This window comes from Heteronotia binoei, chromosome 6 (assembly GCF_032191835.1).
Source record: "Heteronotia binoei isolate CCM8104 ecotype False Entrance Well chromosome 6, APGP_CSIRO_Hbin_v1, whole genome shotgun sequence".
NCBI lineage: Eukaryota > Metazoa > Chordata > Lepidosauria > Squamata > Gekkonidae > Heteronotia > Heteronotia binoei.
The window spans coordinates 72,295,361-72,323,242 of NC_083228.1; the positions used below are offsets into that span (position 1 = coordinate 72,295,361).

General features: G+C 42.4%; 1 protein-coding gene across 1 annotated transcript in view; it reads right to left on the reverse strand.

Moving 5' to 3' along the window:
- The window catches only part of SORCS3 (sortilin related VPS10 domain containing receptor 3), a 900,280-nt gene that overhangs the window by 584,126 nt on the left and 288,272 nt on the right, over positions 1–27,882 (reverse strand). Inside the window, exon 2 of the mRNA XM_060242676.1 lies at positions 4,118–4,185. Within this exon, the coding sequence (XP_060098659.1) occupies positions 4,118–4,185 (68 nt within the window). The remainder of the gene's footprint in view (positions 1–4,117; positions 4,186–27,882) is intronic.

Consider the following 27,882-nt stretch of genomic DNA (forward strand, 5'->3'; position numbering starts at 1 on the left):
GCTTTGACCAAACAAAGCACCAAGCCATTTAAACCCATTACACATTTTCATCTGCTTTAGGATTATTAGGAAAATCATTTGGAGGCAGTTTTTAATTATTTTTGCTTAAATAATCCCTAGGCCCTCATTGATTTACCTGCCTTTGTAGTCTGCTTTGGGAATGTAGTTGTCTTTCATACCTCTGCACTACTTTCCATTTTAGAAGTGTCTTTATTGTACCCAGAGGCTCACCAGAGAACTAAGTGTCAGTTTTGGATGCATAAACAACTTCAAGGTCACATTAGTTATTAAAGAGCACTTTGGGACATCCCTACCATGCCCCAAATGGTGTGGAAATTTTTGTTTCCACTCTGCCAGGCATTCTACTAGATTTCCAGAACTGGCATCAACTAGCAGTACTGGTTGAATAGAATTTCTTGTCGTTCAGGACCAGGACTCAGTATGCCCCCAAGACATTTGCTCACAGGATGAAGCATTGTGGTCCCAGGTGAGTGAAGTTAAAGGAGAAAACTGTCCAGAGCAAGCATGATATAGAAATTTCTTCAAGTAGCACAAGGTACATGATTTCCATTTTATTCTTACAACAGCCTGGAGAGGCAGGTTAGGCTGAGAAAAAAATGACTGGCTTAGGGTCACAGAGCTATCTTTATGGCAGAGGTGATTTACACTAGGGCCTCTCAGTTCCAAGTCTGTCTAACCACTACTTACACTGGCTGTACTCCAGGGATGACACATTGGTTACCTCAGGCACAATTCAACTGAATAATATGAGAAACTTGTCCTCCCTGGAGGAGCAGTGCTGTTTCACTGTAATAGTACACTCTGGCAAATAGGCAGAAAATTACATATCTGATGCACTTAGCAGATATTGTTCCAACCAGGTTTTGCATAGGGTAAGGTGAGGAAGAGGTGAAAGTCAGGCAAGGGGTCAGGCTGTCTTGGAAGGCTCCTTGCAACTTATCCATGGAGAGAGGCTACAGCAGCCCTGATACAAATAAATGTTCGTCAGTAATGCTGCAATAAAGATCTCCTCTCTATAGAATGGAGTCTTCAGGTAAAAATTGCTTTTGATGTTCACATACCTGAATTTGCTCTCCAAAGAGCTAAAAAAAAGACAGATTTTAGAGTAACCTGCATATACTTTATTATTATGTGGGGGTTTTCTTTCTAGTTGATATGTATATTAGATGATGAAATGTGAAAAGATGACATTCACAGAAAAAACGCTATACTTTGCAAATCTATCTAGTTGTATTTATGTATATATATAATTTTTTGCCCGGCTGAGACAGGGTACAGTGAAAAGAGGGGGACCTAGGGCTGCAATCCCCAGGTGGGACCAGGCGATCCCCTTGTTTGGAGGCCTTCCCCCTGCTTCAGGGTCATCAGTAAGCAGGGGGAGGGGAGGGGAGGGAGGAAATGTCTGCTGGGCACTCCATTTTTCCCTATGGAGACCGATGCCCATAGGGTATAATGGAAAATTGAACTTTGGGTATCTAGGGCTCTGGAAGGTTAGATGCACCAAATTTTTATCACAGCATCTGGTGACTCCCCTCAAAATACCCCCCAAGTTTCAAAAAGATTGGACCAGGGGGTCCAATTCTATGAGCCCCAAAAGAAGGTGCCCCTATCCTTCATTATTCCAAATGGAGAGAAGGCATTTAAAAGGAATGTGGTCCCTTTAAATGTGATGGCCAGAACTCCCTTTGGAGTTCATTGTGCTTGCCACACCTTTGCTCCTGGCTTCACCCCCAGTCCCCAGATATTTCTTGAGTCAGACTTGGCAACCAAGGGGGCCACTCAAGCATTCAGCCCCCAGGGCTCCTGCAGTGCAATCCTAAGGAATTACACCCTTCTAAAATAGGTCAAATTTCTTAAAAGGGCCCTAAGAGAAAACAAGAAAGCCAAAAATAAATAGGAGTTCTGTAATCAGTCATGGCAAAAGATCTGTACATTGCTCACCTATTAAGGTGGTCCAGCTGTGAAGAATCATAGGGGTCTGAGCTTCCTGAGACTGAGGAAAAGAGATCTTGGGGTTCTACTAGAAAGCCCAATGAAAGTGTAAATCCAATGTGTAACAATGGTGGAAAAGGCAAACTACTGGGAATTATCAGGAAAAGGATTGGGGGAGGTGGGAGAAGGCTGATAGTATAATATTGCTGTGATGTGCCCTCATTTAAAATACTGTGTGCAGTTCTGGTCACTGTAGAGAATTAGATAGATTCATGGAGGATAGGTCTAACAGTGGCTACTAGCCATAGTGATCAAAGAGAACTTCCACATTCAGAGGCAATAAACCTCTGAATATCAGTGCTAGGGGGCAATATTAGGGGAAGATTCTATGCCATTTTGCTGGATCTCCAGAGGAATTGGTTGGCCACTGTGTGAGGTGGGGTGCTGAACTAGATGGACCTCTGATATGACCCAGCAGGTCCCTTTGCATGCTCTTATGTTCTTAAGGGAGCCCACTTTTCTTGGTATTAATTTATTGTACAGTTGTCCCCAGTTGGTGTGGGGAATTCCCTGCCCCCAGTACCCCTTTCCCATCACCACTCTGGGTGGTGAAGAAAAAAATGGCCAGTGAACTATATGATGTCACTTCTGGGGAAAGCCAGAAGTGACATCAGCCATCTCCAAAGATCACAAAACCATAGAGTTTCCATTGTTCCCTAGAGAGACATGACATCACTTTCAGATTTTCCCCAGAAGTGGCATCACATCATTACTGACAGACATCCCTCATATCTGTGTTCCCCCAGTCTCTTGCTGATTGTCTGACAATGCCCAGGAACCTTAATTTATTGGCTGCCTCTTTCTGGTACTCCATTTTGTTAATTTAGATGTCCATGCTAGAATCCCAGAATAATACTCCAGTTGGCACACACAAAGCACTTAAAGCCAAGAATAAGTTACCAAGCCCCAGGGCTTTGCGAAAGCGAATTCTGATTCTAGTATTTGAATTTTGGCAGGATTCATGTAGAACTATGCCAGAGTAATTTTAGAAATAAGATGACTTTCATTACACCATTTGTTTTGCATACTATCTCCTCCCTCTCCAAAAATAAGGGCCCCATTTTGATTAGATGTTTTGATGAAATATTTCCTTTCTCTCCCTGAGGGTCTCCAACTGTAACATTGCTATCACTTTCTTCTACACAGATCAGACCCTGCAGCCTTAGTACAGGATTTCTTTTGGCTTGTAAGATTATTTATGCAGAGCCAGATTGTGCAGTAATTATGGCTATAGTATAATCACTGTCATTTGTACTTGATACAAGAGGGGGGAAAAGTTGTTTTTTTACCCAGGATTAAATGCCCTGAAAAGTACATAGTAAGTGGAAATGACTGAACTCTCTCCTATTAGTCGCAGGGTTATTTATACCTTTGCGGATTAGCACGGTACAGTGCAATTAGGCTTTAGAGGTACCATGCAAATCAAGAGTTTGAAAAGTTCTTAGGAACAATTAACCCCCAATGAAGTAACATGTTCTGCCTGCAAAGCCATTTCTTCCTTGGTTATTTTCCAGAAAGGGACCCTGAAAGTGGCTTTCCAGCAAATGGTTAAGAGAACAAAGATGCAGAGGAAGAGTAAGTGGAAGACAGGAGATAGTTTTCATGTTTAAAGTCATCTGGCCTGAGGGGCAGTTTAACATTCATCATCATCATCTTACTGTTAGATATCCAATGATGCTTGTAAAAAGTGGGTACATTCCTTGACAATTACACCTAATTAATGTTCTTAATCCAATCCTGCATTCATTCTTTATATCTTTAAGTAGACACACATGTACACATAATAATACTAGGAGAATATGCCACAGTTTACCTGCATATTCATGACCAAGTTATTTTGGTTGAGCCAGGGCAAAAGTAAGGTCATTTTCAACCTTGTGCAAAAAGAGCAACCACGACCAATAGAGCCCTCAGACCCCATTGTGCTCTCTCTGCTACAACCCCCCACCACTTGTGAGCATTGCACACTTGGGTTCAAGCAAGCAACATTTCTTTAGAAAAGATCACAGCTTCTTTTCCTCCATCATCACTTCTCACTACCATCCCCATTTCACACAGCTGGCCTCCATCCCTGTGATACCCATGTGGTTTCAAATCTCCTTACCTCCACAGTGAGCTTTCAGTAACACTTCCCAAATTGAAGTCATACAGCTTGGTAAGAATAAGAATCACCTGAGAGAAGAAGAAAAGGGGGGGGGGAGAAAAGAATATTCCTTTAGCTTTCTGAAACAATATATTATATACATAATACATCCAAAACCACCCAAAGCAACATTTCTCCTTTGTAGGTATATTATAGGATCAAGCAGTGAGGGAGGAAGAGTTTAGAGAGAGTATCATTAGCATAATCCAACTCAAGATTGGATTACTGTAATGCCCTCTACATGGGGCTGCCTCTGTGCCGAACCCAGAGGTTGCAGCTGGTGCAGAACACGGTGGCTAGGCTGATATTGGGGCTCCCGAAGTGGGAGCACATACAGCCGGGGCTACGCGAACTGCACTGGTTGCCAGTTACCTACCGGGTTCGTTACAAAGTGCTGGTTATTACCTTTAAAGCCCTATATGGCCGAGGACCTGCCTACCTGAGGGACCGTCTCTCCCCATACGAACCCCAGAGAGCACTGAGGTCAGCAGGGAAGAACCAGCTGACTATCTGAACCAAAGGAGGCCAAACTCCAAAACACCCGTACACGGGCCTTCTCCATCGCAGCTCCACACCTATGGAACCAGCTCCCGGAAGAAGTGCGAGCCCTGCGGTGCCTTGACCAGTTCCGCAGGGCCTGCAAGACCACCTTTTTCAGGATGGCCTTTGCTGGCTGAGAGACCGCTGTTGGGTGACTTTCGCTATTATCATTATAAATGGAATTAGCACCTGGAAATCTGTATAATACTTGGTTAACTGGAATGTTTTAAAGTTAATGTGATTTTAAACTCTGTATAATTTTATGAAATGTTGTTAGCCACCCTGAGCCCGCCTCGGCGGGGAGGGCGGGATATAAATAAAATTTTATTATTATTATTATTATGTATCCACGTAATATTTATTTCAAATTCAGAACATTGTGGGAGTTAAAATGTAGTATTTTAGAAGCATTAAATGTTCACACAGAGTGGGAACAGGATACACATATTGGACATTTACATATATCTGTATATTCTGCCAAACATCTGCAGCCAGACTTGCATGTGTATAAGGAAACCTACATAAGCTGCAAAAAGAATTTCACAAACTTGCTGCCACCAGTGAAAAAGGGCCATCACAAGTCACTACTGATGACTACTGTTGGCTTATATCAGACAAGATGATATCTTGAACCCAAAGCATTTAAGGAATGAGTAGTCAACCCCAGGCACATTTGTCAATCAGTGATAAATCAGAGCTTTTGCTTGTCATGCAGGGGCTGAGGTACCCAAGGAACTGAAGTACTGGTAGCACTGCTACTGGCAGCACTGAGGTACTGGTATCACTCAGTTTAGTCCCAGTGTGTTTGAACCAGTGCATCCTTGTCTCTTTTCCCTATCCAGGGAGAAGAGGATTATAAACATACTATGAAATGCCCACCAACATGCCAAACACTCATCAGTAAGCCAGCAGGGAGGGCCCAGATGCCCTGATAGAGCACACCAAGGTGGAGAAGTCCATACTGGCAAAGTAGGATGCCACAGAGTCCGCCCTCCAAAGCAGTCATTTTCTTCAGGGGAACTGATCTTGGTCATCTGGAGATCAGCTGTAAGAGCAGGAGATTTCCTGGTGCCACCTGGAGATTGGCAACCCTGCCTCCAGCGGGAGTGGCTGACAAAGGCCAATTGGAAAGCCTTGAAAATGTAAAAATTAATGGCCGAGAGATCAGAACATAGTGTCCTGCTGTTTTGTTCTCAGGGTCTGCTATATGATTAAGTTACTTACAATGTGAAATAATAGAAAACCTTTATTCTGTTCTAAAAATATTTGAAGATGTGAGTTTTCCAGTTGAGTAATCCTGCATTTTACTTCATTTACTTTTTCTGCATAATATCCTGCTCACTCAATGTAGAAGTCCTCTTGCTTCCATAATCTCAAACTTTTATTGCTGGGTTTTGTCAGTGTTTTTCACCCCTCCACATATTCTGTGGGATTTTGAAATCCAAATTTGGCTGAGATTGGTATAATGATACAAAATGCTCCGATATCCAGCTGTGACAGGCTGGCTGCTAACAGACCGGCACTTTGGGCCAACGCAGAGATGCCTCTGAAATCGACCCAAAAAATCCTTCTACACACAAATATCTGCTGTCCATCCTCGTCCCATACTCACCCCATCCTCTGGCCTCCACAGTGCAACTCAAAAAGCTACCACTTGTGAAGTGGTAACGAATTTTTGAGCTGCACACCAGTCGCCTCCTTGGCATCTGGAAGTGGAAGGGTGCAAGTGAGGTGCCTTGGTAGTGTGAAACCGGCAAGCCACCCCAAGTCACACCCAGCTTTTTAAAATAAAAACTGTTCAGTGTAAATGGGGAGGGTGTGGAGGCTTCAAGACCGCTCTTTTTGAGCTGTCCTGATTTGGGAAACCTCCCAACCGCCCCAAAATGCCCATCTGTTGTCAGCTGCTGTGTCTGTTTTCTCCATCAGAATACTTGGTGACTGCTTATTCTGTAAATAAGTGCTGCATTTCATTCAGAATATGTGGAGGAACCACTGCTGGAGCAAGTGAGTTGAGCCAGCATGGGCCAGTCTGGAAGGCAACACTCCACTAAGAATAAAAGTGAAATGGCATCACAGTGATAAATCTGAGCTTTGGAAGGTGACGAGCCCTCAGCAAGCTGTGGTGACCCAGTCAACTGGCTGGAACCTAAGTCTGCTTTTGCTGATTAGCATGTCACCATCCATCATAGTAACATGCATGATAAATGTGGCAGGCCACATCCTGGGACTCCGGTAGACATGAGAGGCTTAATGTAGAAACCTTGTTTTCCTAGGCTGATACATTTGTCTGTACACAAAGCAGCACAGATTGACTCAAGAGACTTTATACCAGCAACTCCTGGACACCCTGGGTAGTGCTGTATTCCTTGTCATGTCCACAAGGATTTCCTAACTCATTTAGGATTCCTTCACTCCCATTTGTCAGATTTCCAGGTAGTATTTGCTGCCACCAAATTTCATGTGGAGGATTTGCAATCAAAGCGAGGGAGAATGAACAGCCAACTAAAACACACAGATTACTGTCCTCATCAATTTAAACCAATGAGAGCTTTGATTTTTTTTTTTACATGAGATTGAGAGTGTCATAAAAAGAATAGAATAATGAGAGAGAAAACTGAAAGCCACAGGCAGACATTTGCTGCAGTAAAATATATGGAAGTGAATGAATTCCTTGCTGTGGGGTTTGAAATACTGGAGTGCAGAGCCGAATCAAGATTTCTCCTATGTAAGCCAGCATTCTAACCATTATAACACACTGCCTCAAACATAGTTTGGATCTGATTGTTATGTATTGTGTTATGATTTTGTTCTAAACTTGAGGCAAGCTTTCATTGTAACCCAGGATCCTGAAATCTGTATCCCAATTGAACGTTCTATTGGAACCAGCCAACTGGGATGCTAGGCATGTAACAGCTCAATGCAAATAAAGCATCCTGAAGAGCCCAATCGCAGTAACTGTTGCCAGCCAGGGGGGCATGGTTAACCACACCAGATTGTATATAGTCACCATGTTGCCTGTGTTTCTCTGTGACTGTTTCCTTCTGAATAAAGTATTCTTGCTTACTAAGAGCTGACTGAACATTTTATAACACCAATAAAACATGGACATGCTCACTTTAAGCATTTTAAGTGTAGGGTTGTCAACACCCAGGTGGGGCCTGGAGATCTCCTAGAATTATATCCAGACCAAAGAGATCAGTTCCCCTGGAGAAAATGGCTTCTTTGGTGAGTGGACTCTTTGGTAATATACCATGCTGAGGTCCCTCCTCTCCTCAAACTCCATCTTCCCCAGGCCCCACCTCCAAATCTCCAGGAAATTCTTCATCTGGAGCTGGTAAGCTATCTTAGACCACTTTTCCACACTGGGATTGGGAGGCAGTGTTTTGTAATGGTTTCAATCCTAGCTGGAGGGTAGGTTTCTAAAGGTGGTCTGGAGGACTGCTGTTCCAGTCTCCAGCAAGGCTCCATTTTGTCCCTGTGTTTTTTAACATATACATGAAACCACAGGTAAGAGTATCTGAAGATTTGGGCTGGGTTATCACCAATATGCAGATGACGCTCAGCTAGGATTGCCAGGTCTGTGTTTGAAAATACCAGAAGACTTTGAGGTTGGATCTGGGAGAGGGTGGGGTTTGGGAAGGGGCCTCAGCATGATACATTGCCATAGAGTCCCCCCTTTAAAGCAGCCATTTCTCCAGGGGAGCTGATCTCTGCCAGCTAGAGATGTTGTAAAAGTAGGGTTGCCAAGTCCAATTCAAGAAATATCTGGGGACTTTGGGGGTGGGGCCAGGAGACATTAGAGGTGGAGCCAAGATCAAGGCTGTGAGAAGCATAATTGAACTCCAAAGGGAGTTCTGGCCATCACCTTTAAAGGGACGGCACACCTTTTCAATTCCTTCCTTCCATAGGAAATAATGAAGGATAGGGGCACCTTCTTTGGGGGCTCATAGAATTGGACCCCCTGGTCCAATCTTTTTGAAAATTGGGGGGTATTTTGGGGAGAGGCACTAGATGCTATACTGAAAATGTGGTGCCTCTACCCCAAAAAACAGCCTTCACAGAGCCCCAGATACCCGCGGATCAATTCTCCATGATTTTCTATGGGAATAAATCTCCATAGGGAATAACAGAGTTCCCAGCAGACATTTCCCTCTCCTCCACCCCCACCCCCCGCTTTCTGATGACCCTGAAGCGGGGGGAGGGCCTCCAAACTGGGGGGAACCCCTGCCCCCACCTGGGGATTGGCAACCCTATGTAAAAGTGGGAGATCTCCAGGCCCCACCTGGAGGCTGGCAATCCTACGTGATTCAGCTATATCTCACAATTCTGGCTGATCCCAGGAAGGCTGCAGAAACCCTGAACTGCTAGCTTGGAAGCAGTTTTATTTTATTTCTGTACATTTATATCCCTCTCCTCTCGAAATCTCCACCTCCTCTCACCTCCTCGTGAACTTAATTCTGACAAGATGCAAGTACTACTGGTAAATGAAAAGTCTGACCCAGGATATAAGGTGTCACCTGTTCTGGATCGGATTTGCAATCTCCTTGAAGAAACAGGTCCATAGTCTGGGTATGCTGTCAGTCCCAGTTAGGGTTGCCAGGTCCAATTCAAGAAATATCTGGGGCAGGGGCAGCACTGGGTTTTTGCTGCCCCAGGCCACCCACATGGCTGCAACCCCCCCCCCCCCCCATGAGGTCTGAGTGAGGCTGCATTTCCTTTCATCTGCCCAGCTGCCAGACGGGGGAAAGGGCCCTGGGACATCCCTGCCTCGCTCTGAGGCTGTTTTCCCTTTGCAGGGGAGAGCTTCAGAGAAATGTGCCTCCTCCTCCCAGCTGTGGTGGGGAGGGGCCATGGGACTGCCTGCCTCACTGTTTGCAGGGAAGAGCTTCAGAGGGACACTGCACCTCTTCCTCCCTCCTCCTGGCTGCAGGGGGAGGAGCCGTGAGACTGCCTGCCTCACTCTGAGGCTGTCTCCCTTTGCAGGGGAGAACTTCAGAGGGACACTGTGCCTCCTCCTCCCTCTGCCTTGCTGTAGGGGGGGGAGGAGCCATGGAACTGCCTGCCTCGCTCTGAGGCTTTCTCCCTTTGCAGGGGAGAGCTTTAAAGGGACACCGCGTCTCCTTCTCCCTCCGCCCAGCTGCCAGGTGAAGGAAGAGCCATGGGACTGCTGTGCCTCACTCTGAGACTGTCTCCCTTTGCAGGGGAGGCAGCTTCAAAGCGAGGCCACTCTTCTCCAAGCCCAGCTAGAAAGCCAGGCTTGGAGTAGAGCACAAACTGGGGTGCAGTTCTGCCACTCTCAGCTTCCAGGGTCTGCAACCAGGGAAGATGAGAGCAGCAGAGCAGTGGGAGAGGGTGCCTGAAGGTGCCCTGTAGGAGAGGTGGCACCCAAGGCCGCCGCCTACCTCACCAACACCCACATGCCAGCTCTGATCTGGGGACTTTGAGGGTGGGGCCAGGAGACATTGGGGGTGGAGCCAGGAGCAAGGGTGTGACAAGCACAACTCAACTCCAAAGGGAGTTTTGGTCATCACATTTAAAGGGATCGCACACCTTTTAAATGCCTTCCCTCCATTAGAAATAATGAAGGATAGGGGCACCTTCTTTTGGGGCTCACAGAATTGGACCCCCTGTTTTGAGGAGAGGCATCAGATGTTATGCCGCACATTTGGTGGCTCTACCTCGAGAAACAGCGCCCCCCCCCCCAAGTTCCAGATACCTGCAGATCAATTATCCATTATTGGTCTCCATAGGGAATAATGAAGTGCCCAGTAGACATTTCCCTCCCCCTCCACTTTCTGATGATCCTGAACTGGGGGGAGGGCCTCCAAACCAGGGGATCCCCTGCCCCCACCTGGAGATTGACAGCCATAATCCCAGGCCGTCTTCTGGATAAAACAAGTGACAGCTGTGGCCAGGTGTGCCTCTTGGCAGCTTTGACTAGTGAGCCAGCTGTGGCCTTTCCTCAGCGGAAAAGATTAGGCCACTTTGGTGCATGCCCTGCTTACATCTAGATTAGATTATTGTGATGAGTTATATGTGGGGCTGCCCTGAAAATGTGTTCAGAAAATTCAGTTGGTGCAGAATGCTGAAGCCAAAATGTTGACTGGAGTGGATCATAGGAACCATATCACTCCAGTTTTGGCCGACTTACACAATTTTGGCTCAAAAACTTCTTTCAGCACAGTTCAAGATGCTGGTGTTGACCTTCAAAGCCCTGCATGGTTTGTGACCGGTGTTCTCTCTAAGCTGAGTTAGCATGAGTTAGCTCACAGATTTTTAGCCTCCAGCTCACACATTTTTGTCTTAGTTCAGGAAGAATGACCCCAGAGTACACTAATTTATGCAGTAGCTCACAGCTTTAATGCCAGTAGCTCACAAAGTAGAATTTTTGCTCACAAGACTCTGCACCTTAGAGGGAACATTGTTTGTGACCAACATTCTTGAAGGACTAGCTACTCCCTTAAGAACTGTCATAATCTCACAAGGCCCTGTTTTGGATGTCCTCACCTTCTGAGATTAGGTGTGTGGCTACCCAGGAGAGTCATGGCACCAAAACTCTGGAATTCTTTCCAGGGGGAGCTCATCTGTCCCCTTCTGTTGTCATCTTCTACCAGCAGTGAAGACTTTATTGTTTTGTTTGGATGATCTCTCCATCCTGCACAATGTTTTATTGTTTTTAGCGTTTGGTACACATATTTTAGTTCTGTTTTTAATTGTTTAAATGTTGTGTTTTTGTTGGCTTTTAAAATATGTTTTTTAGTATGGCTACACTACACCCTCCAGTTAGTTAGCTTCCTTGGTGGCCCTTTTGAGGGGCAAAAAATGGGGTGTAAATTTTGTAATGTAAAAAATAAATAAGAATATAACCTAGCATAGATGCTATTCTCCCCAACTGGTGGATTCTCATCTAGATCCCATTTTCACACAATTATAAAAATATGGAAACACTGAATTATCCTCTGTTCTTACATATTCATCTGGCAGGAAATGTACATGTCAGGGCACATGCAATTTTCTTTGCAATGTGTTTGAATTCAACTTATAATACTGTTGTGCAAACCAACTGTAGTGACACTGCCTTTAGCAGAAATATTGTGGCTATACATTACTTATCAATGAATAAATCTGTCCTAGCATTCTTGAGAAACTGGAAATCCTGATGAAAGAATAGGGTAGAGCTTCTAAACCACCCCTTTGGGTCTCAACTTCATCAGGGTCCTGGCAAGCAGCAAGATTTGTCCAAGGCATTCATGACATGCAATACAGGCAATCTTTAATGTGCATCTTGCCCATATAAATTATATACATACAAGCTGAACAGACAAGTTCCAAGCGGCAGCCGCAAAGTTCTGTTCCCATCAATCCAAGAAAAATAGGCAGCTTCAGATAGAACAATGGGAAAACTTTGAAGGTTGTGCATAGAAGTACAGAATCCATATGACAAACTTCTGTAAATGCAGTAGAAAAAGTGCTTTCTTCCCTCTGCAGCATTTTATCATGATCTCAGCAAGGAACTGAATATGAGAGAAGCCCATCTTTTATTGGATCAATGTGGAGGTCACAGTCCTAAAAAATCTGTGTGCATTTAATTAACATCAACAGGATCAGTAAAATCTTGCAAATAAACCCCTTTTTAAAAGATCAGATAATTATTTGACTAATCTGTCCAAAGAACTAACTTCTATACAGCTTTCCTGCCTGGTTGTTTGGAGGAAATTTTTGTTCATCACAAATGATCAGACAAGTGGCTGAACTGGAAGCCTAAATTCACATGCACACATCATGTGCAAAGGTGCCATTTGATATAAATCAGAGGCGATGAACTCATTTGTAATGAGGCCCAGATCTGACATAAACATCACTTTGTTAGGCCAGGCCATGTGTGCCATAAAATGTAACACAAAGTACTGGAGATATAAATTTTATAAGGGTGATTTCATATGTTGAATGGCAATAGCAGGCTTTATTGGATTAGGTGTGATATGCAGACAGGTAATAAGCGTGGTAATACCAGCACTGGTCATGAGACTGGAAACCTAGGTCTCAATTCCATCCAGGAGGATTCACTCCAGGAGAATGCAAATAATAAATTGACTATAAGTCTGACATTAGTAATCACAACATTCAGTTGCTGACCTAACAGTAGCAGTGCTCTTACAAAGGGATTTCAAAGGGAAGTTAGAAAGAGAGATTGCTGAATTGCAATTGATAATGAACCTCAAAACAATGCATCCTCCTGGACTGAATTGAGAGTAAGTTTTCCTGCCTTATTACCAATGTTTGCTATTATCATTTGGCATCTGAAATCACACCACTCTGCAGCAACCTTAGCCATTGGTGGTCAGGCAGAAACGAGGCCACAGGCGAAATCAGGAAGAAACAGCCGTTTATTTAGTGTGTACACGGACCCCAGATCAGATTAATGTCTAAACACATCCGGGAGCCCCGATTTCAGGAAGGTCTACAGTTTTATAGATCATTTCCAGTAAACAATCGCACAATTACAGAAAAGGACCACCCCATATCCCATACATCATTACAAGCGTCATATCACTGAAAGCAACAAGGAGGGTCTTTCCATACATGGCATTAATGTTGCTAACACTCTTGCAGCAATATCCTTCATCAAAAGCACATTTACACCTTTGACTTGCTCCCAAGACATTTTCCAAGGTACATTTGCTTATGTTAGTGCTTATTCCAGCAAATTTCTAGTTCCTCTTTTAGGCAGCTGCGGCAGAGCCGGTGGAAGGATTAACTTCCTCTTTTGCTGCCTTATGCTTCTAAAAATTGGACACACTGCTAACTTCCCTTTTCTTACTTTCACAATCTAGAAGGATTATTTCACAGAGACATCTAGCAAGCACTTTTAAAATCTCTTTGACCTTTTGTTTTCTTGCCCTTGTGTCTAATTGATGGCTTTCAATTTATTTAATATCTTTTTATTTCAGCCCTACTTCAATACAAGGACCACCCCAAATGTTCTAATTCCTAATCAGGGTCTTTTTGAAAGAAAATAAATCCAGATAGGGAAATCCATTAAAAAAAACCTTTTCTGAATAAGCTAAAATAATTTCCTCAATGTACATTATGCTTGTCAGAAGAATCCATCTACTCACCCTCCCAACCAAACTCCCTCCCTCCTTCTGAAGAAGTGTGCTTGCACACAAAAGCTTATACCCAGAATAAAACATTGTTGATCTTAAAGCTGCATTGGGACTCAACAACTTTGTTCTCTCTCTCTCTTTCCTCTCCCTCCCTTCCTCCCCAAAAGAAAAAGAATAGCTCCAGAAGATCTGTGTTGGTGTGTGTGTGTGTGAGAGAGAGAGAGATTTGTCTTTGTATATCTCCTGCACAAAGCAGGAAACAGCCCCAGAGCTCAAGGGGGGGGGGGGGGCAAAAGGCAGGAAGCAGGAGGCAAAAAGACACTAAGGGAGCTGGGGGGCGCGGGAGAAAGCTATGGTGCTGCTGTAGCAGCTGTCCTGGAAAAGGAAGGATGATAAGGAAGTTACTTGGTGGACAGATTTGAACCCTATGCAGGTAGTATCTGTCCCATGGGCCACATGTTTTACACCCCTTATATAAATGGTGCTGTTGAGAAATTGTTTTCCTAATGTAAGCTTGCCAGTGGTGTCACAGTTCCCAAGATATTCGCACAAGTGCTGCTAGGCCTCGACATAATAAATATAGTAATTTCACACTTTCATACAGACCACAGTTCTAGAGAACATAATTTCATTGCATGACTTCCAGGTTCCCCTTGCATTTTTGACCTGAAAGCTGCTTCTAAAATATGTTCCCCTGCAATATTTATTTAGATATTTATACCCCTGTTTTCTCTCCCACAGGGATTCAAAGTGGCTTGCAACATCCCCCTCCCCCTCTATTAAGTAACTACTCTGGTTCTCTGTGTTAGTCTCAGCCTTTTAGTTAATTTCACATTTGGATGGACATGACATATTCCCAAAGATAATAGCCTTTGAAACAATCCAGGACACAAGAAGAAGGTGTGTGATCCTATCTATGGAATCAAGTCAGGCCAAAACCTTGCTTGTTTCTTCAGTATTTTAACATGTCTGTTTCCCATCGCCCTTATATAGGTAAAACCATTCCAAAGTGTGTTAATGTAACATATACCAGAGTAATACTATGAGATATTTGGGACTGTGCTTGATCACTTGCCAGGATCATTGACTGCCACTAGGGTTGCCAAGTCCAATTCAAGAAATATCTGGGGACTTTGGGGGTGGAGCCAGGAGACTTTGGGGGTGGAGCCAGGAGCAAAGGTGTGGCAAGCATAATTGAACTCCAAAGGGAGTTCTGGCCATCACATTTAAAGGGACGGCACACCTTTTCAATGCCTCCCTTCCATAGGAAATAATGAAGGATAGGGGCACCTTCTTTTGGGGCTTCTAGAATTGGACCCCCTGGTCCAATTGTTTTGAAACTTGAGGGATATTTTGGGGGGAGGCACTAGATGCTATACTGAAAATTTGGTGCCTCTACCCCAAAAACCAGCCCCCCCAGAGCCCCAGATACCCGCGGATCGATTCTCCATGATTTTCTATGGGAATAAATCTCCATAGGGAATAACAGAGTTCCCAGCAGACATTTCCCTCCCCTCCCCCCGCTTTCTGACGACCCTGAAGCGGGGGCAGGGCCTCCAAAGCGGGGGATCCCCTGCCCCCACCTGGAGATTGGCAACCCTAACTGCCACTGACTGAAGTATGATTTCTAATTATTGCCCTTGACTATCACCACATTCCTTAGAAAAGTAAAAAGTGATCTTCCTGATGTAATTCAGGCCTTGTCCTTGAAATGTTACCATAGTTTTGCAATTCACAGATGTTGCACAAGCATAAACACTTTATAAACAAATCTACAAATCATGTGTATTATTATTTTCTCCCATTTTTTTGGATTAAAAGTGCAGCTGCTGGAGCTATGATTGAAAGGAGGCAATTGGCAAAATGGGGGGGGGGGTAAAACTATTTTCCTTTTTTTGTTTTTTTTTCTCCCTGAAAATCACCATCTTCAAGTTCTTCTTACCCACAAGGGAGCCCAAGCAGCTCAGATGTAACCATTTCTGGTTGCAAACAGTGAAAGGTGGGGAGAGAAGGAGCTTTTACTCCATTCCTCCAGGCCAGTCTCCCTTGCTAAGTCACGAGAACCACAAAGGAATTTTGAAGTCAAGAAAAATACAAAGCCTATGTACCATGTAGTTCTGTCCTAAGAAAGTGAGGACAGCAAGTCCCAGTTATCTGTGAGAAATATGAGTTGATAAATGTTTTGACTAAAAACAAATAGAGTAAAAGATGGGAATGAGGCACCACTAATTACCACTGTTGGCAAATGAAGTTCAGTGTAGGTAAGTATAAGGGGATACACTCAGAAACAAAAGTCCTCACTTGGAATGTCTGCTGCTGGGGTCTGAAATGAACAAAACTGAGAGGGAAAGAGACCTTGGGGTCGTAGAGGAGAGCTCAATGAAAGTGTCAACCCCAGTGTGCCACAGCAGTGAAAAAGGCATCTCTGTGCTGGGGATTATTAGGAAAGGGATTTGAAAATTAAACAATAAAATACAGTTGTGCCCCTATGCAGACTGATACTGCAGCCTCATTTGGAATATTGCGCACACTTTTCATTGTCATACCTCAAAGAAGACATTGCAGAACTGGAAACAGTATAGAAGGCAGCCAAGGTGATTAAAGAAGTTGCTCCAGTGATGAGAGTGGCTATTAGCAACAGTGTGTGTGTATATATCTAATTTTTTTTTGGGCCACTGTGTGACACAGAGTGTTGGACTGGATGGGCCATTGGCCTGATCCAACATGGCTTCTTTTATGTTCTTATGAGAGCCACATCTGAGACTTTTCACTTTAGGATGACTAAATGGGACATAAGAGCTTTATAAAATAAAAATTATGAAAAAAGTGGATAGAATAGTTTCCCCCTTCCATAATACTAGCACTTGGATACCCAATGAAGTTGATGACCAATAAATTCAGGATGTACAAAAGGAAGTACTGCTTTACTCAATGAGTTATTAAACTGCCAGAGAATATAATGATGGTCATAAACACAGATGGTTTTAAAAGGGGTTAGAGTGATGCATCAAAGTTAGATCCATGAATGGCTATTAGCCCTGGTGACCTAAGAGAAATGCTCAGAAGCAGAAACCTCTGAATATCATTGGTTAGGAGGCATCATCAGGGGAAGACCTTGGCTTCTAAGCTCCACTGACCCTACAAGCAACTGGTTGGCAACTGTGCGAAACAGGATGCTGGGCTAAATGGACCACTGATCTCATCTAGCAAGACTCTTCATGGTCTGCAGTGGCATAAAACCCAAAGTCCTGCCCCTGATTAGTCCCAAATGAAGTTCTTTTCATGATCCCCACTGAGCTAGCTCTGGACTCTAACTCAGAAAACTCAGAAGAGGAGCCCAAGGAGTCAGAAACATGGCATAGGACAGCAGGGACCTGTGGGAGACCTCTATATGATCTGCACACTGGATCATCTGTTCCAGAGGCTGCCCCTGAGGAGCCTGCAGTTGAAGGTCCTCCCTCAGAACTTCCCTCTGCCCTCCCAGGCCAGAGGCAACTAACTAAGCACCAGCCCAGGACCTGGACCACAAGCCCATCAGGATCTGCCTCTACCCAGCAGTATCAGTGGAGGCATCAGGCTTGAGCCCAGATAGCCCAGAGAAGATGCAATGCTTAGCTTGCAACCGATGATCCAACTTCTGGGTCAGACCATGGTTCTGGTGGATAGTCCCAGGTACTGCTTCCAGAGTAGACACTTCACTCTCGGCCTGTTTAAGCCTTCGGCTGGGAGAGGAAGCTTGCTGGATCAACCAGTCCACCAGGTGTAAGCCTAGTGTTATCAGCTCCAGCTCTCTAAGCCTGGCCAGCTCCAGGGCCTAGTGCCACTTAAGGGAATCTGACTGGCCCTAACTGAAGAGTTCCACTGCCAAAAATGGACTTTTGAGAAAAAGAGGGATTGGGAAGAGAATCAAGGGGAAGTCTACCCTTTTCACATCAAGTTGTATGATATCTTTTTTATATACATTTTATAAGTATGACTGTTGACAGCTAATGCAGTTCGTTTATTTTATATGAGGATTTAAAGTGCTCTAAACGGATGGATTTCTGCAGCTCAATAATAACTCCAAGGATCAAAACAAAGCGACACCATTAAGATCAACAAAGTTTTATTTAGGGTACAAGCTCTGGGCATAAGCTGAAGTGTGTGAGCACATGAAAGCTTATACCCAAAATAAACCTTAGTTGATCTTAAAGGTACCACTGGACTCAAACTTTCTTCTGCTGCTTCAGAGCAACATGGCTACCTACCCATCTGAATCTATCCAAGTGTCAAAGTCAGTGTTCCAGGCTGAAGGAGGCAGCGGTGGTATATATAGAAACTGAACCAGTTTAAAACCATTTCTGCATTAGGATCTTGTCTATATTACCCTGCATGTCCTCTTGTTTCAGGACTGGTACACAGGTTCAACATTAATTCTTTATCTTTGCAGCTAGTTATCTCTTGCCCTGCACCTGATGTTCCACATAACTTCCCAGTTGTTTCCCCTTCCCATCATTCTTTTTTGTCCTGCCCCTTTCATTTTTCTCTCTTTGTTTATGTGCATGTATGTGTGACTGCGGAAGGCAATGGCAAACCACCCTGTAAAAAGTCTGCCGTGAAAACGTTGTGAAAGCAACGTCACCCCAGAGTCAAAAATGAGTAATGCTTGCACGGGGGACTACCTTTCCTCTTTTTTTTATGGTTGCATCCATGGTGCAGAGTGGTCGACATCATACGTGATAGGGCAGCATAACAACTGGCTACTGGATGTCCTGCAATGATGTGATTTAAATTTTGAAAACCATTGATCTCCACTGATCAATGATGCTGTTAGGGACAATTATGCTCAGGTGTTGTGAGGGAAGTGCTGAATTTCATGAGTAGTTTGTTGTTTGTCCACTTTGAGACATATTGCTATTGATCTGCTGTGCCATCATAGTAACATGTCAATGGAAAACATTTTTAAAGGAGGACATAAGAGGAAGGAGCCATCAGTATGATGCGGCGGCTCCTTGTTTAAAAAAGGCTGTGGCGAGGGGGAGATGTAGGAGGAAAATTCTAGGGAGGAGATGGACCACCCCACCAGCATCGATGGGGACATAAAAATGGGAATTGATCTGCTGTAATCTTTGCCCCACAGTCATTATCTTGCAATACAATCATGGGTCCTCTTTAAAAAAAAACCAACATGCCACAGCAAGGGGGAGAAGGGGAGTGGTGGGCAGATTACTCTCAGGAGAGGCGGTGGTACAATGGGCATGGGAGGAAAATCTCTTCATGCAAACTAACCAGTGTGAATGTTGCTGGAAGGGTAAATTGCAAACAACAGAATTCCACACTAGGAAGCCACACATGTACACAATAGCAGCAAAGAAAACTTCAGGAACTGAGGGGCAAGCGCTAGGAACATGCAGTTCAAAACATGGCCACAGAAATTTGTGTAGGGAAACAATCACTCGCTGCTCATGACTGGGAAGACTGACAGTGAAGTTAAGTGCTTTTGCAGAAACTGTCTAGGTCCTGTCTTTCTTCTTTTCACCATCGCTATGTTTGTTTGTCTGTGCCTCATAAATTCTCACAAGAGAGATTATGCCCCCCCTTCACCATTATTATATCTGTACCTACAGGTGGTGACTCTCTTCCAACGGAAAAAGTGTCTTTTTCAAGTACTGGTGAAAATCCTGCAAAAAGTAATCAGAAAAATCTGTATTGCAGCAATTAGCTCTCAAATTTTAAGATTTTCCAATGGCTGACTCACTGGAGTCCCTTAACTGAATTGGATGTAAAATTATCCCAGTGCTACCAAGCCTTTTGTATATCTCACTGTTCATGATAGTTCAGCTGTGCATAGAGGCAACTGTTTGAAATTACACTGCAAACCCCACTTTCCCTCCCTGCCTCACTTACAAGACACATGTTTTAATATAACAGCGGCAATACAGAATTGGAAACACTGGCTATAAGAGACACAGGCTGTTTTCTTTAACTAAATCAATGTCTTCCATGACTATATTCTTTACTACGCAGAATTACAGAAATTCTGTATTACCAACAATTTGGCTCCCACCATGATGCCAACTATTTTATGCCCTTTCACTTGAAACTTTAGCTATCATCAGAAGAGTAAAGAGTTACATCCATGGAACCTGTTACATTTGAGGCTATGCAAATGTCTTCAATCTGCTGTGGCTGTTAATCATATTCAACTGTCATCTCAAGGGCTCCAATACCTGTATTTCCATTAACAGGCTTTATATATTAACTATTATCCGGACTCAGAAGTCAATGCATCTGAATGTAAAGATCATCTCTCATTTTCTTTCCACTTTAAAGGAATTAGCAATGGGGGGCTGTTTAAATTACATTCACGCTGATCGTTGGTACCTCAGAGATATCCAGACACAAACTTTTCTTGTCATTATTTGCAACTAATCATATCTGAGGAGAATTAGAGGCAGAGGGACCCAAAGGTCCCCCACCCTTTCCCCTTTCTTTCAACTGTTTCCATTTGATCTTGGAAACTATGATGCATGTTGTAGCTTTAAGAAAAACATAACAGCAGCAACAAAAAGAGATAAATTTTCCCAAGGCTTTGAGGGTGGTATCTTAGGCACAGGGAATGACGGGAAGATATGATCCAGTGTGGGTTGTTGAATCAATAAAAATAAATTACAGTCCCTTTTTTTGCTGCAGCATCCTATAATGCATGATAGAGGACTCTTAAATCATATCACCGCCAGCTAGTGGAGATCGTATTTATTTTTAACTGACTTACATAGAGATAAAGCTCAGGCTTCTGTTATTTTAAGCAAGCAAGATGTCTTCTCTAGGGGGAATGCTTGTTTACTTGCAGCAGGGCCATCTAGCAATGCTGGCAAAGATACTGTGGGGAACAATTGGAGCCTTGCAGAGGAAACGATTAGATAAGGAAATAGGTCTTTTTCAGAATTTAACTTCTGTGCTTTGGATTAGTTGCAAGCTGTTTCTTCCCTGTTGTGTTTGCTCATAATACCTTGGGATTTTATCCAAATGCCCCCTGTGTTTTTGCTATGAGCTTTAAAAGACTGAGTAACGTTCTAGACATTTCCTTAAAGATTATCCCACTCTGACTTACATCTAATAATTATAAATAATATCTATGTTCTATGGATTGCTTCTCTTGCAAAAGAGAGAGAGAGGGGGGAAATATGTGATCTAAATCCTCAGGCTGATCTCCACAGAAGTTAGCAACTGCAGTCCAGGTTACTCTGTGAAAATGTCAAAGAATTCAGGTTACCTTTGCTGGTGGTTAAGTGGCGTTGGGAGGTTTTACCAAGAAACTGATGCCAGCTGATGATACCTGAGACTTTCATAGTTTGATAACCTAAGCCAACCATTCCTAATGTCCCACAGTAAGGCAAAAGAAAGATACAATACTTTCCCACTACCACCAAGTTGCAGCCAAATTATGGGAACCATGGAGGGTTTTCATGGCAAGACACATTCAAAAGTGATATGCCATTGCCTGCCCCTCTCAACACTATCTGGTTATAATTAACACTATGACTTCCACAGTCAACTATACTCACAACAGCACATGCAAAACTGCCTACGTAAGTTCATGCCCAATATACCCATTAACCTCAAAACTGCATTTATCTTCATACCACAACAGACCAAAGCAACTTCCTGTCTGTCTAATGGAACAGTGCAATCTAAACAGAGTTAAACCCTTCTAAACCAATTGATTTTAGTGAACTTAGAAGGGTAAAACTTGTTTAGGATTATACAGATAGTTCCTTTTCTGTATTCCTTTTTTAAAAGGAATATTCAAATGAGCCTATTGCTACAACATCCACAATGTTTTGCTGCTGACATGAAAATCACATATTCAGTGTTACAGTGAAAAATAAACATTACAAACAGACTGAAGATTTGGGGATATTATAATCAGGTTTGGATTTGCAAAGTGACATGCAATCAACCAACTGCATAATACAGTTCACATTTGAGGTGCAAGACTTATTCAGATCCATATTGCAAAAATTTCAAAGCTAAATAGGTTCAGCTGTTCTGATCCTACTCATTTAAATCCAGATGGCTTCACCTAGATTCAAGTGAGCTTCATCTATTCCTATGGCCACCCAATGCTGTATACCTCTTGGAAAGGACTTTTTTTTATTTTTACAGTTTCTGTACAGTTTTGCAACATTAAAAAGGTCACAAAATGTGAAGTGTTGAAAACCCATATACCCCAGGAATTAGTCCTAAAATAAAGTACTGTTGCAAGTAAGACATAGAATATACACACAGAAGGACAGTTCTTACACTGAGCTTGAGGTATCCAACGATTTTGTATTAATTACTGGCCGTGCATACAATACTTTGTTTTGCTTGGTTCCAGCTTCTATGGGTCATTATAGATCACTCAGGATAACCACAATATAGTGAAAATCCACCTAAAAGTGCCAGAGGAAGTATTTTGTTTCCTACATTTTTTTTTTCCTTTCAGAATTTTAGAACTTTTTCCATATACTGCCTGCTAGGAAAGACATTCATTCCTTCCCTTACTCCCACATTAATTATACTTGGTAAATATGTGGACAGGCCTACAGATGAGCTGTGTTAATCTCTGTGCTTGCAGAGCAGGATTTCGGAGAACAGGGATGACTCCAATGCATTGGATGAAGCCAAGTGATCAAACATCTTCCTCCCTGTAATCACCACATCTCCTTGATACATAACTGTCTTTGACTTGGCGCTTCTTAGTTGTCTCTAAAGTTCTTTATCACACCTCAGAAGGAATTGAATGCATTTACACTCTCATTTGTTGGAAACAAAGAGCCATCTATCTAGGTGCAGGGGTATATGCAAAGCATTTCTCCAATTTAAAGTTGGCAGAAGCACAAGGAGAGTTTAATGAACTAAAGTAATTTTCCTCCCTAGTAAAATTTTATGGCCATGAAAGGTCTGTACAACTACTGAATATGCACAGAAGCTCCCAAGCTGTCCAGTAATTTATGGATTTATAGATCTCCAATAATTCTTCTCTACCACAAGAGATCCCCTGGGTTATATGTTTTCCTTGAAGAACTCAAGGGAAATATCACAGCGAGTCCAGGTCTATATCTATACAAATTTTTAAAAATGTAATGTAAAATTCAGAGAAGACAATGCTTTGCCAGAGCTGGGCTGCTAGTTCATACCAGAAGTCCTTAGAAGTAATTGTGATTGCTCTTCATGAAGAGAAATCTAAGCACTGAATCCTGCTGTCATTACTATGAGAGTTTCCTGTATAGCTTCTTTGAGGATGCTGAAAGCACACATTCTCAAACATGCGGCCTGTGTGCTGTGAGATAAATTGAATGTTCCTTATGGGTTGTGAGATAAATTGAATGTTCCTTAGGGCTAGATGACTTCATAAATAACCCAAATAATTCTTTGAGGAATGCAGGATTCTAGAAATACATTCGAGAATCCCTTTTTCAGGGCCAGAAAGGCTCCAGAAATAGTTGTGTGCAAGGTACATGTAATCTATGAATGATGTCTCCGTGTCCTTTTCTTTCTTTCTTTTTTGTTATTTTTATGTATTTTAGGAGGGGGTGTATCTGCTCCTGGAAGCCATGTTGACCTCTGGTGATTGCCCCCTATTGGGGGCCTGGGGGATATTCAGAGATGTGGCTGAAAGCTTGCCTCTGTCCTCTTGACTGGGTATTTCAAGAACAGCCTCCCATCCCAGTCGACCCTGCTTAAGCGTCTGAGATCTAACAATAGCAGGCTTGCCTGAGCTATCTGGGCCAGGGCACATCTCAGGATCCTTTTCAATGTAGCTTGCAAGGAACACAAAGATACACCTCAAAGATAATATAATGTAGAATTTAGGACAATAAGTATTTTAACCCTGGTTCAAAAAAGCTATTTAATTACAATGGCTAGTAAGATCAGGGTGAGGCTAACTGACTGTATCAGGATTCTGCAGCTATTAAACATTTGTGTTAAAAAAACCCTTTTACAGCCATGCTACTGGTGGATTTTTCCTTCTGATCATGAATTAGTGACTTCCCAATCATGATGAATGGGGTCCTTTGACAAAGTTGCCATAAAGCAGTGCTAGCAATTTTGCATACTGTCAATCCAAACCTCAGCTATGTAGGTTAGCAGTGGTAAGTAAAATTTAAATTCTGCCACTGGCAAATGGATGACCCATTCATCACAGGAAGAGAATTTACAATGGGAAGGGGGGATGAATACTTCTTTATGCACCCAATGTCATAAAATGGTCACAAGATTAAAATGAAATAGGCAAAAAAGCCACATATCTTCAAAAGATCATCATAATTCATTTAGCAAAGCATCTTACTGTGATTTTTTTTAAAAAGGACGGGGGAATCAGGGCTTCAAAGAGGAGTCTAATGGCTTAAAAAGAGCATTCGGATAGAGTCATTAAAATTTCAAGAAATTTGCACACGTCTTAGTTTTTTCTAGAAGAAAGGTAGGGGAAAGTACTGAAAATAGAAAACAAAAAAATCATAGTAAACAAACGGAATGTATTATTTTGAAAGATACAGTTTCATACATTGGGGTGGATCCAACCAACTCCCAAGAAGCCTTCCTCCAGTTTATGGAAACTTTCTTCAGTTTAAGTGGCTCATCTTTTGCATAGGCTGAAGGAAGGCTCAAAACTTTGCTCAGTGAAATGGGAGGATACGGGTAGGATCCACTCCACTAACATCAGTACTATTGGTATATTTGTAACTCATAAAACTGTGTTATACTCAATTGGTTTACAAAGGTCAGCACTACCTACTCAAACTGATAGTGGCTTTGCCAGTTCTTGGACAGAGTTCTTTCATATTATCTACTTCCTGATCCTTTTAACCTGGTGAAGCCAGAGGGTGAACTGAGACTTTCCACATACAAATCAGATTCTCCACCACTGAGCTATAGCCCAGCCCAAGTTAAACTTTATAGCACTGAAGCATTGAGGCCACTGTGGATTACAACTGTCTCATGTCAAAGAAGCAGCGAATAAAATTGTAGTGTGTTGTATTTCTACCCCTAATACTAATGAAATGTCTGTCAATAATATATAAATAGATATTTAAAATGAGCCCTTATTGCGTTCTCATGCCTTGGCTGAATGCAGTTTGCGTACTCCACTAATAAGCACATTTTGTCAGCTTCTCAGGTGACAAGAAAGGTGTTCATGTAGGAGAACATAACCTCTTGGCAGAGGTACAGGCAAGGGATGCTCTGCCAGAATTATCTAGCTGTCTTACAAAATTACCCGCCTTCTTAATCTGAATATTTGCCAAAGCAAGATGAGCCATTTTTTTCAGAAGCTACAATAGAAATTTGACCTTCTGGCAGATTTATCCTTGGAAGAAATAAAAGATTGGGGATGGAGAACTCCCAATTTTTACAACGAAAACATTCAGTCTGCATCCGAAGTTGATGTTCACACACACACACAAACCCACAAATTCATTTGTTTTCACACCAAGCAAATAAGACAAATACTTTTCTATCCACTGACAAAAAAAAAATTCTTGTGTTAATGTCTACTGTGAGGAAAGCAAAACAGTGCAGTTAATGTTGTTGAGGACAATTTTTCTTATACTCTTAAGTGCTTTATTATTTTTAAGAAAGAAAGAATAGGAGCAAAACAAAGGACAGTGTGTTCAAATCAATGATAATGCAGCATTATGGATGAACATTCCAATACTAACCAAGATGAAAGGCAGAACTGTGAATTCTTGCCCTGCACATGCTTATTTAAACATGTAAAATTGGGAAGCAAGTGAAATTATGATCCTTCACTATAATTCTGTGAAATTAGGATTTCAAACTTTTCTGTAATCTCAAAGTGTCTGACCTTGGATAATACGCTGACTTTCCCTTCATTTCATCTAATATTCCTCAGCCATCACCAGGAGAGTACTCCAGCTGCACAAGCATTTATTTGGCATAGCCATAAGTATGAGCAAGGCCTGAGTGATACAGGCTGTAAAACTAGCATAAAGACAATAGTGGATAGGACAAGAGCATGCATCACTCTGGATTTTTGTTCTACTGCAAGGATGCACAAGAATATTACATCCATGTGCCTTATTAATCCCTTGTTCCCTTCTCTCCAATGACCTCTATTTACTTACTTACTGAAAATACGCCTGTCCTGCACTCTTATTCAAGGTTCTGGTGACAACAGTAAAGACAACAAAACAATTAACCATTCTGGAATAAAACCGCGAAAAACAAAATGAGCAAAAAGTCCCGATAAAAATAAATTGCAAAAAAGGCCACAGAATAATATTAACACTCAAGCCTCTAACAGTAGAGCAATAAACTCCTAAACAGTTGGCAGTTTGTAAACGTTTGAAACATGTACACAGAAAATGGAGGACAGCAACATATAATCAAGGTGAAAATTACAAATTCAGTATCCACAAATACCTGGAGAAATAAAACTGTACAGCCAGTGACAGAAGATTTGGCAGGTTGCCTCTTTCCCTTTCTAACCCTTAGCTACTCCTCTGACTCCTCCAACCTCAACATCCAAGTACAGTGAATCCAAAAACTGCCCCCCCCCCCGCAAAGTGGAATTATTTAAGATTCTTTCACCTCTATGAAACACCATAAGCCATCATGATGATGATAGGCCATATAAAATGCCAAAGATTGGTTGCTTCCACACAAGCGGATTTATTGTGTTAAAAGAAGTGTAAATGGATCTCTCACTGTCTTGTCATTCTGCACATTTCAGAATAAAGCAAAGTATGCTCTGCCCACTCTGTTCTTGTGTTTGTGCCACTTATTCTTCAGCAAATATGCCAAAAATATTGTGTAAATCACACTCTTAAATAGTTTGTACAAATTAAATATATTATGAAAAGCATACAAAAGTTATCATAAATTCAGAACATTTTAGCCAAACAAAAGTCTCAAATGTAATATTTCAGGGAGGACCCCTCAAAGTCTCTTAATTTCACAAAGAGAGTACTAAGACTCAACAACAAAGTTCCAAAGGAGTCCCTCCGTTGCTTGTTGGCTTCCGAAGGAAAAATTCTTGCCTTCACGCAACTACCGGTTTTTAATTGCGTTCCGCTGCTCCTGCAGCTTCCTCATAAGCCAACTGTAAACAACAGACGTGACCGGTACGCAGCCTCTACAAAAAAGTAATATTGACAAAAACATACAAATACAGTTGATACAACAACCTGAAATTTCCAGCCAAGGTCTCTCTCAAACGCCCATTTCAGTATCTTAATTGACGGCTTAATCTTGCTGAGCATACAAATTTTTTTAAGAAGACGGTCACAGTTGTTGTTAATCAACCATTTAAAAGAGACATAGTCAAAATCTAAGGACATACAACAACACTATATAAAACAAAACAGAAACAACAAACACTATATAAAACAAGAAAGATCATTATGTTGATTAAGACCGAAGGGTTCAATAGTGTTTAGACGGTGTATCCACCTTGCCTCTTTTTGTAACATAATTCTTTAAAAATCACCCCCTCTACTTTCCCCAATTTCAACCTTTTGTATCACAAAAATTTTTAAAGATTCCAAGTCATGATCCATGTCAATAAAATGTTGGAGGAGAGGAATGCCAGAAACTTGATGGCGGACCCTTGAAATATGTTCCAAGATATGTGTCTTAATCGCCCTGCGAGAGCATCCTATATACATTTTTGAACAGTCTCCACAAACCAGGGCGTAAATAACACCCTTAGAGTCACAGTTAGTGAATCCAGTTAATTTGATGGTCATTTTGGATTTGGAATCCACATACTCTTTTATTTGTAATGAGTATTTGCACCCTTTACAACCTTTGCAACAAAAATGACCAGGGGGCAACCGAGAAGAGAGTGCAAATACTCACTTTGTGAACCACTGGTATCAAAGTTGTGAGCTGCTGGCATTAAAACTGTGAGCTACTGCATAAAGTATTGTGCTTGGGGGCCATTGAAACAGATTTCCTCAAGCTGTACATATAGGCAAAGGGGGTAAGGTTTTAGTTGCCAGGAAGGGCTAGTTAATACCAGGTGTTTCAGGGGTTTAAGTGCAGGAAAAACCCCAACAAAGCCAAAGCAATAGTAGCCAGCTCAGCTGG